The 13,441-nt window shown below is 33.1% G+C and overlaps 1 protein-coding gene across 1 annotated transcript; it reads right to left on the reverse strand.

Annotated features, from left to right (window-relative positions):
• Positions 1 to 3,369: 3,369 nt before the first annotated feature.
• Positions 3,370 to 3,992, reverse strand: LOC112763326 (uncharacterized). Its single transcript, XM_025809026.1, has 2 exons — positions 3,899 to 3,992; positions 3,370 to 3,764 (listed from the first exon to the last, which is right to left on the reverse strand). The coding sequence occupies exons 1-2, from the start codon at positions 3,990 to 3,992 to the stop codon at positions 3,370 to 3,372; spliced, it is 489 nt and encodes a 162-aa protein (XP_025664811.1).
• Between the last annotated feature and the right edge of the window lie 9,449 nt (positions 3,993 to 13,441).

A 13,441-nucleotide genomic window follows, 5' to 3' on the forward strand; every position in this document is an offset into this window, starting at 1 on the left:
GTGATGCAATTTTCCTTCCCTCTGAATTGTGCTTGGACTTCTCTAAACTTTTGGTGAGTGTACACATGTTGAAACTGAGCTTCTATGGAGGATTTTGTTGCACATGGTATGATGGTGTGAAAATCTGTAGCATCGGATTCTCTCTCTGTTTGTTCCCTGCTTCCGAGGCAATTATCGTATTGTTTGACAAATTTGGATAAGTGAGATGTTCCGGATAATGAACTTGTTAAAAAAATAAATGCATGCTCTCGCTCCTTTGTGTGCTTCTCATCCCGACCAAGAAGTGGTGATCCAGATAAATTGAAACCCATATATGACGGTCTTCGTAAAGATCTGCATAATACACTCAAATCAGAATATATTACCCCCAAAAACATGCAATTTACACCTCTGCTGCAGATTTTAAGCATCATTATCTGAAAGCCACTTGTTGTCCACAAGACCATACTTCAACAGAAAATCATTCCAATTCCTATCAAATGATTCTTTGCTATGAGAGTTCCAAACAACTTGACTTATTTCTTGTTCAATTTCTGCGTGTCCCTTGTAGTCGTTTAATTTTCTTGGAATCTGTTTTGTGATGTGCCAAATACACTAACGGTGAATTGTTGTAGGCATACAAGCCTCTATAGCCCTTTTCATTGACGCGCATTGATCGGTGAGTATCCCTTTCGGAGCATTTCCTCCCATGCAACGAAGCCAACATTGAAATAACCATTTGAATGATTCAATATCTTCGTTTTTCATCAAAGCACATCTAAGAAGTGTTGACTGACCGTGGTGATTCACCCCGACAAAAGAACCACAAACCAGATTATACCTGAAATAGATTGCGACAAAACAGAATTAAAATCAACAAAATACACCAAATAATGATTCTATACACCCAAAAACCTCCAATTTACACTTCTGCAGCAAATTCATAAAACAACATTAATTCAGCATCATAAACCAGAACAGCATGTTACCTGTTTGTATTGTAGGTGGTGTCGAATGAAATAACATCTCCGAAATACTCAAAAATAGCTCTGCTCCTTGGGTCCGCCCAAAAAGCAAGCTTAATCGACTGATCGTCCTCGAGTTCGAGCTCAAAAAAGAAATTCTGATTCTTCTCTTTCATTCTTAATAAGTATTTTCCGAATTCTTTTGTATCTTCTTGTTCCGAAACATTCTGCACTTCTCTCGTGATGTAATTCCTCACGTTTTTTTCGATAAAATTTAACTCGCGGTGACCCCCGGCTGCCGCAATGAATGATTGGTAAGTTTTACTTGATCTGATACCGGCTTTCTCGTTATTCTCTATTGTACGACGAACGGACATGCTTAGTTCCCTGTGCTGTTTGAGCAACTCTGCTTGAGTTGGACAGCAAGGATGTGAATGATAGAACACGACCTTCGAAATGATTCAAGCACCAACATCCTTCAATATGTGTATATAAATTCTTGCAGGACAATTTAAACCAACTGTGGAATTTGTCTTCTCAGTCGGAAATATTTTAGATTTCCATTTTCCTATCTGTTATATGTAATCAATTGATTCTTAATTTTGTTTTCTTTCTTATTTGTGCTTTGAACTCTTGTAGAAAAATCTGCAGCCTTCGCATAGTCCTTGTAAAATTTTACAACATCTTCAAGGGTATTAAAAGTCATTCCAACCTTGGGAACAAAGTGGTCATCAACATCACAGAGGGGCTGCAAAATGCACCATGTTAAAAATAAGGATATACTATACAGTTTCTACACGTCATAAAAAAATAACAATTCAAATAAAATACACCCAAATATTCCTGATCTACACCCAACGACAACAACTCAACTAAAATAATAAGAAAAGGCATAAATTGTAAATACACCCAAACTTTCCTAAAATATACCCAAATAGTTCTGATCTACACCGAAACGTCTGGTATAAAATGCACAAATTAATCAAAACTAGTACATTAGATTCAATTCACAGTCAATGTTCACGCATTAATTTCACAGTCAATATTCACGCATTATTTAGCTAGACAATCATAAAGGACTAACTGCATCAAATTCATATTCAATAATTAACTGGAACTAAATCACACCTCAGGAACTTCATTCGATTCGAATTCAAAATCCACTTCGCCCTGGTTCAGCTGACAATCTGAAGTTGAATCACCCATTATCTTCAAAACGATTTCAAAGCTTAATTTCAGAAACCATAAAAATCGAGAAAAACGAAGTAAGAAAACAGAGAGAGAAACACACATAAATGACGAATGAGAAACCAGTGAGAAACGGACGCAAACAAGGAATGAAAAGGCAGAGAAAAACGCACGAACGAGATCAAACAAAGAATGCAAGAAATTTGAAAAAGGAAACGAAATTCTTTGAAAAAAGGAAGTTATATATTCGCGCGTTAATTATTTAAAAGTCTGTTAAGCAGGCACGTGAAACATACATGCCACAAGACGCGCGCGTTTGAGGGTAAAGAACTTGTAAGACTTGTAAGCGCTAATCGCTTGTATGTAGAGATTATTCGTTGTCCAAATATAAAATTTATTTGTCATTTATAAATATATTTATTTTTTATTAGTTGGTTTAATTATTCTGTTGGTCCTATAGTTTTGCCAAATTTTTAATTAGGTCTTTATATATTTTTTTTCTTTTTAATTGAGTCTTTGCACCAATTTTTTTTTAATTGAGTCCCTAAACTTTTTTTTTTTGTTATTTGGGTCCTTGCACTATTTTTTTTACTTGAGTCCCTATACAATTAAATTAATTAATATTAAGAGTGACCTAATTGAAAAATAATTTGGTACAGGGACCAAATTAAAAGGAAAAAAATTATAAGGACTTAATTAAAAATTTCGTAAAACTATAAGGACCAATAAAATAATTAAACCTTATTAATTTTATCATATTTTAAAAATATTTTGAGAGTATTTTTTATTAACAAATTTAAAAAATTTTTCTCTCGATCATTTGATAATTCAAGAATATGTTTGGTGGTTTACTCCTAATTTAACGTAGTTAATATGTTAAGAGTTTAATTTAATGCATTGATAGTATTTGAGTTTTATAAAATCATTTAATCATATTTACGTGTTTAGATAACTCTTTAAGTACTAAATATAAAAATTATTTGTTTTTACTAATGTGATAATATATAATTGATTATTTATGTAAAACTCATTTATTCTAACCGTATATGAAAATTAAATTCATATATTAATTACTTAATAATTTACTTTTTTTTTTATAAAAAGTTATTTTTTTTTTTTTGAAATAAAGCAAGCTCAACACATTAAAGTGGAGCATACATAGAAAGGAAAATAATTATACAATGCAACACCCAGAACACACAACACGTTTCTTACAGGCTAGGATTGGCAACAGGACTCACAACGGATTCCACCCACACCATTCTGTGTAGCTCAACACCGTCTTGGTTTGAATTCCCTCAATACTTGCCCTTGTATTATTGAAGATCCGTGCATTACGTTCCAACCAAATGTTCCAAATCACTGCAAAGAACGCTGTCATCCACACCTTCTGCCTTTGTTGTCTATTGTGCATGCCACGCCAACTCTCAAACAGATCTTTAATGGTTCCAGGAATTACCCACTCCCGACGAAACGACAGCACCCAATGACACCACACCTGCCATGTTACCTCACACCGAAGAAATAAATGCTCAGCCGATTCAGTTTCCTTAGTACACAGCACACAAGCGCTATCACTCTGAATGTGGACTCCTAGTCTAGCCAGCCTTTCCTTGGTGTTAACTCTACCAACTAGCACAAACCACCCAAAAAGCTCAGAGGTACAAAACCTTTCCAAAGTGTACTTGTGAAGTTATAGCTCGTGATCTCCTCCGACAACGTTTCCGATTGTATGACCTGTATAATGGACTTCGTAGAAAAAATACCTTTATTGTCAAACTTCCACATCACAATGTCCTCGCGCTCAGCTGACAGCTTCACTGGCCTTAATCTCTCATGGAGTTGATGGAGAAGTTCCATCTCCCATTGAAACAGTTCTCTCCTCCATTGAAAATTTCATATCCACTCTAGCCCATTCCAAAATCTGCAGTCCCCAATTAAACAACCTTGTTGGCTCGAAACAGAGAAAAGTCTTGGAAAACTCACTTTCAGAGCACCATCCAAAACCCAGTTATCCTCCCAAAACCGGATTTTCTTCCCATTTCCAACTTCCATTGCCAGGCCACTAACCACTTTATCACAAATCCGTGGTTCCTTGATATTTAGCTGAAAAATGTCCTTCCAAGGCCCACCTACTCCTGTTAAAGACTAAGTTGGAAGCATTACATCCGGGTTCAATTTGTTGCATGAGCAAACAATCCTCTTCCACAGCGGGCACTCCTCCTTAGAAAATTGCCACCACCACTTAAACAGGAGCTCTGTATTCCTCAGCACTGCATCACCAACCCCCAATCCCCCCGCTTTCTTTGGAGCCTGGACCAACTCCCACTTAACCAAAAGTATACCAGAGTTATCGTCCTCCTTGCACCACATAAAATTCTTTTGTAATGCAATAATCTTGTCTGCCACTGCTTTTGGCATCTTGTACAGACTCAGATAATAAATGGGGAGGCTATTCAAGACCGACTTGATAAGTACCAGCTTACCCGCTTTAAAACTATAAGGATAGAGGTAATAAAATTTTATTCCATCATAGTAATTAAGAGTGTTTAAGATTTCGGTCGGCCTAAAATCCAAATTCGAAGTATATTTATTTAGGTTGGCTTTGCCGATTATTATGTTGTTGCGTTCTTGGATTGAGTTTGTACTTCAAACAGACTTCGAATAGACCAGGTTTAGTTTGGTAAAGTTTTTATTTTTTAAAAGTAACTTATAAAAGTTAACTTTTAAATAGCTTTATAAAAGTTATAATATTTATGTTTGGTAAATCAAATTAAAAATAGCTTTCAATAAACACAAGCAATAATAATTGCATTTGGTAAAATAATTTTTAAAATTTAAAAATACTATAATAGACATAAATGTAAGTATTAAATTTAAAAATTAGTTAACATATGAGGTTATATTAGACTTTTAAATTTTAAAAAGTACAATCCAACTTTAAAAAGCTCCTTATTATGTGCTTTCAAAAATATCCCTAACTTTTAAAAGCTACAAACACAACCACTTAGACTTTTTAATTTACCAAACACAAAAAAGCACAAGCACCTCTCCAAAAAGTTTTACCAAACCAATATGGTCTAAAATTATATTTTACGTTAATAACATCTTTTATATTGTATAATGTTGTTTTTACTTTAAAGTAACTTATTTTGATATAAATGTTATATAATATTTACTAAATTTAATTTTTAAAGATGAGATTTTATTAATTTGTTATATAAAATTTATAAAATTGTATATACTAATTATGTATCAGATCAACTTGATTTAACATGATTTATTTTGGATCAATTTAGAATAAAGTTTAGAGTTTAGATCGTTAAAGTAGATCGGATTGAAATTTAAATCTATTTAAACTCAATTTAATTCGACTCATAAAAGCTTCCTGTACTAATAGAGACTTTTTTTTTTAAGTATAATTGGACATTTATTCTGACACTGCTCAAAAGAGTATATTTGGCATGTTAGAGCTAAGAGGTAGAATGATAATTTTATCATGTTCAAAAAATTGAAAATTGAAAAAATTATACCATACCGGTCTTGAACTTTAAGGAGATCAAAAGTTCATCTAAAAAACAATGGTACTAAAAATGACGATACTCATAAAGTCCATTGAACTAAGTTAGCACAGTAAAAGATCCAATAGTATTTTTCAAGTCCAATGAAAGACACAAATTAGCAATTATTTTTGAATTTATGTAGTTTCTATTTTAATCTGATTTGTTAAATATTTGATTTGGTTTTGATTTGTTTAGTAGTATTTTTAGATATTTTAAATTTAAATCAAATCTGATATATTCTAATAAGATCAAATATGATTTAAATTAGTTATTTTATCTTTAGGAGATTTAAATTCAAATTAGGTATTTAAAAAGATTTGACTCATCTTTAGGTTGAGCTTAGGTGCTTATTTAAACACTCTTTGTGACTCATTCTAATTAAATTTTGATGAATAAAAATTTTTAGTTGCTTTATGTTTAGCTTAGGTGCCTATTTATACTCATTGAAGGATTCAACCTAAAGTAATTATTTGTGTAAGTTTCTTTCAATTCTCACCCTTTGATCTAAGTTGTCAATGATAAGTTCTTTAAAGGTTTAGTAGGGAATTTCTCTTAGTGACATAAGTTGCTAAGAACAAGTTTTTTTAAAGGTCTAGTAGAAAAATTTCCTTTTTATATCTATTCTATTTTCTTACCTATCTTTTTATGTTTTTGCTGTGTATTTTTTTATTCTTTCAACTCCGTCCGTATTTTCTTATTATTTGATATCAGTTATAGGTTATATGTAAATTCTTATTTATCTATACGTTTTAGAATTTTTATTTAGTCTCTTTGTTTTATCTTTTGTTTCTCCAAATTTTGTTTAGAGTCACATTAAAAAAAATAAAAAATTTAAAAAAAAATTAAACATAAAAAAAAGGAGAATTTGAAAAAAAAAATATAAATTCAAAAAAAAAAAAAAAAGAACGAAAGAAGAAGAGATGTTTTTAAATTACAAGGTTATTGCTTTTAACATTTTAGAATCCATATTCTAGATCTATTTCATATTAATTTGGCACTTGTGATTCAAAATTCTCTTTTTTTTTTTCAGAATCTACATTTTAATATTGTGTCAATTTACTTTGTATTTTAATTGGGATTAAAACAATTTCAGCAACCTTTATCTCTCTTAGGTTACATTTGTTTATAGAAATGAGACACTGAGATAGAGACACAAAATTATATTTGACAGATGAGAGACATTATATCCAGAAAGACTAAATTTGTATATTTTATGTCTATCCTGACATAAAAGTCATAGAGATATTAATAAAAGACACAACTTATTTTTTATTTTTTTCATTATTTTTGTTAATTTTTTATAATTATATTTTTTATTATTATATTTTTCTTCTCAAATTTTTTGAATAAAAAATGAGAATAAAATAGATTTTCATAATTTGTTCTAATTTATCACCGAACATAATACAAGAATACCAAAATTTGTGTCCTTATTCTTTGTGTCTTATTCTTAGTGTCTTGTCTTATCCTGTTTTCAGAAATAAACACAGCTTTATTCTTTTCTTTCCTTTGTCACGTACTTTATTTTTTTTGTCCAATTAAAAGTCTCTATCATTCAAATTATCTTAGTTTGGTGTCTCAATTCTTTAATTTTTGAAGTGCAACTTATTAAAGTAATCCAAAAATAAAAAAAGACAAGAGTGGTGAGCTCAAAAGAGGAAAAAACTACAAATTAAGTGCAAACACGAGTGTACTAATTCGAACAGCATACGCGAGAAGAGCGTTGTAAGGTCCTTTTTATCCTTTTTCAAGTTTCCAAATCAGAACACAATGAGGCTTGAGAATTATGATAGTGATGATAATAGAATTTCATATGCGAAAAATATTTTCAAGATTCAAATTCCAAATTTTAAAGAAAAGAATGATGCTGAAACATATTTCGAATGGAAAAAGAAAGTAGAGTTGATTTTTACATGTCACATCCTATCAGAGAAAAAGAAAGTTAAAGTGGTAGAAGCTAAATTTTTCAACAATGCTCGTATATGGTAGAATGAGTTAGGAAAATCTAGAAGAAGGTATGAAAAAAGTCCAATTTATAACTGGGAGAAGATAAAGAAAATCTTAAGGATCCAGTTTACGCCATTATTATAGCATAAGGAGTTTCTTAAAAAAGTTCATAAGTTGAAACAAGGATCAAAATCTGTAATGAAGTACCATAAGGAGTTGTTGAATTTGATGACTAACGCTAATGTTAAAAAGGATCCTGAAGTTTCTATGAGACACTTTTCTATTAGACTAAACAAAAAAATGCAAATAAAGTCAAATTTTATCATTATGCAACAATAGAGGATCTTGAACAAAAGGCATACAAAGTGGACTAAGTTGCTGGATTATTTTTCATATGTGATAGAACAATGTAATGAGAATGTGATTGCTAATGAATTGTCTATAAAATATGATTTAATCTCAATTTTTATTCTTAAATTCTTAGTTTTTAATTATATAAAGTATTTTTATGCAACTAAATCTTATTTTCGTTCTATATCGGTTATTTATGAGAATATTGATTTTAAGCGTTATAGTAGAATAAAAAGAATATCAAATATGTTATCTATATATTTTTGTTAGCCTTATAGATGTAAGAGTATTGATGGACTTTATTTTGATTTTTTTTGCATATAAAAAAGTTAAATTTCAAATTTTTTTAAATATATTATACATTTTTTTGCTGATCTCTACTTATACATAAATTAATATTTTTATAATTTTTTATTTAATTTGTGTAAAACTCAGTTAAATAATAAATTAATTATGAGTGAAAAGAATTAAAAATAAAAATTTTAAAATTGAGAAAAATAAAAATATTTAAAATACAAATTAAATGGATTAATTCAAAAATGCAATGATCCCACTCATCAGTAGATACAAGTACCAAAATACTCTAAGCCAAAATCAAAGAAAAGGAAAGCTCGGAAAATTTGAAAACTTTTTAAACGTGTTTTCTATTTGAAGTTGGAAAATGATCAACCCTTTATGCCCTTCTGAAACTATAAAGTTCAGTGATGGTCATGGGTGGTTTTGTGACCATTCTTCTCTTATGAATTAGAGCGATGTCTTTTTTGGGGAGTGGTCTATCATTTAATTAAACGTTTTAATTGTTAACGGAAACTGTTACTATATTAATAGAAGGACAAACACGATTAATCTTAAATTTTTAGCGATTAATTTGATTAAAAATATTATTCAGAAACAATTTTAACGAATAATTTATTTTTTAAGGACTAATTTAATCATTAGCCTTTATAATATTAGTTAATTTTTTATTGTCTCTATTTCAAATTAAAATAATCTACTATAAACTATGTAATAGAATAATTAGGGCAATTTACATAAATAAAATGAATGAGATAAAGTGTTTCGCAAATACAACATTCTAAAAAATCAGGCAAAAATGCAACAAACTCAATTATATGTAATCCGCGACAGCTAACGCAGAACCTGAATACACGTAATCCGCTACACCCTGTCGCGGATTACGTTGAGGAGGTGAAACACATAAACTGCTACACCCTGTAGCGGATTATGAAGGAGTTGGCTTACTATGTAAACCGCTCTACAACAGTTTCTTCACAATGTGGCTACTTGGAAAATGCCTATGTGTATGTTTGGCAAACGCATTGGAGAAAAGAGAAGTGATTCCACCTCTGAACACACCTTCACGTGAAGCTAAAATTTGTCGTTTCTGCGTTCATGTTCATGATGGCTGGTTACTGTTGGGAAATTAGATGAGAAATTTTTTTGGTTCCAATGTTTTTTTTTCATCAAAATCTTTTAAATTTGTTTCAATCACTAACAAGGTGAATATTTTTATTTTCTTTATTATTTTAGTATTCTCGTTCATATTTTAATTTTTATATTTTTTTTGTTTATATGATATATGTGGTTGGCTTTATAGAATTTTTATTCTTTTTTATCTATATGAATTTTTTTTCTATTCCTTATTTGATGTACTCTATTTTTGTTTTGTATAAAAAAAATTATTTTTTTCGGGTTTATAAAATTTGTAATTGTAATTATTATATAATACGTTTATTATCAAAATTTTGCATAATATGAATTATGATCCTATCAAAAAGTATAAAAAAATAAAAAACTAATTATAAGTAACAATAGAATCATCAATAATAAAAATTTATAGTTTAAATAATATTAAATTACAAAGTATTGATAATACTAAAAAAATTATAGAATATTTTCTTTTTACTTGACATTATAAAATTTATGGTACTCTCTTTCATATTTTTATCTTTTATTGTATTTATTTTATTTATATGATAAATAATTTTTATATTATTTCACTTATGATTTTTCATGTATATTATTATTTTTTTTAATTTTTATTATTTCTTTGTTCATATTAACTTTTTTTATTATTTACAATTTTTTATGTTTAATAATTTTTTATTATTTTTTGTTATCATTTTTTGTATAATACTATTTTTTATTATATAATAATTACAATTACAAATTTTAAAAAATCGAATAAAAAATAAATTTTTTTGTACAAAACAAAAATAGAGTATATAAAAGAATAGAAAAAAAATTTCATAACACCAACAACATATATTATATGAACTAAATTTCTCATCTAATTTCCCAACAGTAACCAGCCATCATGAACATGAACGCAGAAGCGACAAATTTTAGCTTCACGTGAACGTGTGTTCAGAGGTGGAATCACTTCTCTTTTCTACAACGCGTTTGCCAAACACACACATAGGCATTTTCCAAGCAGCCACATTGTGAAGAAATCGCTGTAGGGTATCGTGGTTTATATAATAAGTCAACTCCTTCGTAGGTTATCCTGAATAACATATAACAAAAAGTAATCAAATGAGTGAGCGACAGAGAGAGTGGTGGGGAAACACCGGGCATGGTAGGGCTAGGCATGACCGACATCTAGGTACGGATCCAAGGGTTTAGAACCGAGAAGCGTTTCTTCGTTTGGCACAGGACTCTTTCACCATATTTGTTGACCAGTTACCAGGAGACATATCAAAGAAGGAATTGTTTAGATTGTTCTCATAGACGGGGAGAATCAATGACATTTACCTTTCCAGGAAGCTGAGACACGGGGTGGTGTACTTGTTTGCGTTCATCCGTTATATGACTAAGGGTGGAGCCTTGAAGGCTATTTCAGAGATGAATCGTATGTGCTTAAGGGGAAAGGAGCTCTTCATCGGCGAGGCCAGGTTCAGGAGAAATGTCTCGAAGGGGAAGACGATATTGGATAGTGATGGGTTAAGGATAGATATAGACACTAGGATGGCTGATCGGGGGAATGTTCATGAGAAGAATGCGAGTCCGGTGGTAGAAATGGTGACTGATTGCGGGTTACATCCTGCTCAAACCAATGATCACTTGAATGGTAAGGAACGCATGGAACATGAGAATGACCCCCAGAGAAGGTGTTGGCCGATTGATAGAGAGGGACCGGGTGTAAGGGTCATACAGGTTACAATGGCGGAAAATAATTTGGATTGGCTGCACCGAAGTATTGTTGGGAGTACTTTGAAAACTATTGATTTTCGTTTGTTGAACGAGATAGCTTGATCGGAAGGGCCTCATGTAGTGAAGGTTTGTGAGTTGGGGGCTTACAAAGCCTTGTTAATCTTTGACAGTACTCGCAACACAGACGAGGCGCTCACATTTAACATGAATGGGCTTTTGAAGTTCTTCTATCGTGTTGGTAGATGGAGTGAGGTTGATCGGTGTGATAGGAGACGACTCTGGATTCAGTGTATCAGAGTTTCGATTCATGTGTGGTCCGAAGCTACGTTCCGCTTGATTGGCAAACAGTGGGTAGATGTGGTGGTCTGTGATCCTGTGACAATCTCATGCTCATCGTTTAGTGTTGGTTGGGTGTTGATTGATACGTGTAAGTTTGAAGTTATTCATGAAAGGGTCCGCATTTCTGTAGGCACGGAGTTGTTTGACGTCTTTGTCTCAGAGATGGAAAGTGGGGCTTCTGCTTCATTGGAATATGCGATGAAGGGTGGGATGGGAGGTAACCAGAGCTCTGTAATTGGAGGAGGTTGTGCTAATGTAGGACGGGCGAATCCTGTTGCGGGAAATTTTAGTCAGGAGCGGCGGCAGACCTGGGATGCAGCGGCGGAGTTGATGACGTTACTGGTAAGGGAGGCGGAGCAAATAATGGGTAGTGTAGTAATTTCTTCGGAAGATTTGAATGAGTGGAGTAACGAACTTTTGAATTTGAAAATGGCAAGGACTAAAGTTAAGGAGTATGATCTTAATTTGACGAAAGTTGGATTTACGGGGTACCTAGCTCATGATGCGGATGATGATTCGGAGAGAACTTTATCCTGGGATTTGGCTCACGGTACAGAGGCTGGAGTAGATATCACTAGTGTTAGGAGGTGGGTGGGTCCAAGTCAAAATTCTTTTATTCCTAATAGATCTAAAGCCCAAACTTTGCTAACTAAGGCTAAGGAGGTGCACTTGGGCCTAAAGATCTGTAGCCCACTTGATGAGAGTGATGGGATGTAGGAGATAGGCCAGGCTAACTACATTGTGGAGGAGGGGTTCTGTCGGGTCGCACCGGGTGCTGGTGTGCTTGAGGAGAAGAGGACTGCCGGGGGTGAGTTCTTCCAAGGCGGCGTAGCCATCACAAGCAGGCGAAGAAGCCTGGCCGGTCGGGACGAGTACCGATGCGAGGGGGGACTGATTCAGCTGAAGCGGAGGGAGGACGGTTGCCGGGTCATGCAGTGCTATACGGGGAAGAAGGGGGTCGGCCGAGTCTTACCTCTGGAAGCGATGGAAGGTCGATTCGGGAGACGGAGGACGGGATCTCTGCTGACAGACGAACGGCGTTACTGGTAGCGATGACTGGAAGGGAGGGTCGGGAGGGAGAACTCGGTGGTACCACTCCAGATCTGAACGGCAACTTGTGTAAGAACCGCAACTAATCAACCGGTTAATTAAGTGATTAATTGCCCAAATTAGATTCCAAAAAGTTAGAGAGAGAATTTGGGGATTTAAAGGTGATTTTTGGACTCAGTGAGTCTTTCTGAGTCAGAAAATGTGCTTTCTACGAAAAACCGTGAAAAATCACGAACCAGCAGTTAAACCGGTTGAACCGGTTCAAGTCTGCCTGGTACCGTACGAGAAAAGTGAAAACCGTCAAAAAACCTTAGAAAAACATTAGAAATGGAAAACCGGGCTTTAATTTTAAAGATTTGGCCCGAAGTTAGGCCAAACGGGCTAAAAACGCTAACGGGTTGGATCGGGCCCAAGTTGGGCCCAAGCCCAACATATAAATACACTTAAATGAATACATTTCAGCCACTTTCACCCTCATAACCTAAACACAACAGCAGCTGAAGTGAGGAGAGAGGTGAGAGCTTTTCACCATTGTTACTATTCACTTCAAACTTTCCAAGCTCATATCTTGAGCTACGGAGCTCCGATCGCCGCACTCTTTGCAGCTACGCGTTCCTTGTGAAGAGCTCTACAAAACCCACCCAAGAAACCCTCAAGGTAATCACGAAATCTTCCCAGTTTCTCTCTTCAAAATTTCAGGTTTTATTAGAGTTTTGGGTTAAATGAATTTTTGTGATTTTGGATGTTTAGGTTTGCTCTAATCCTTGCTTAGCTTTGGATTTGTGTTATCAAATCTGTTGAAAAAGGTAAAATCTCTTAAACCCTTGTGAGATTATGCTTATGTTGAACCCTAGGTTGATTTGTGGTGATTTATATGTATATAGTTTGATTATTGTGGCTTTGGGA

The sequence above is a fragment of the Arachis hypogaea genome, chromosome 17 (genome assembly GCF_003086295.3).
Source record: "Arachis hypogaea cultivar Tifrunner chromosome 17, arahy.Tifrunner.gnm2.J5K5, whole genome shotgun sequence".
Taxonomy (NCBI): Eukaryota; Viridiplantae; Streptophyta; class Magnoliopsida; order Fabales; family Fabaceae; genus Arachis; species Arachis hypogaea.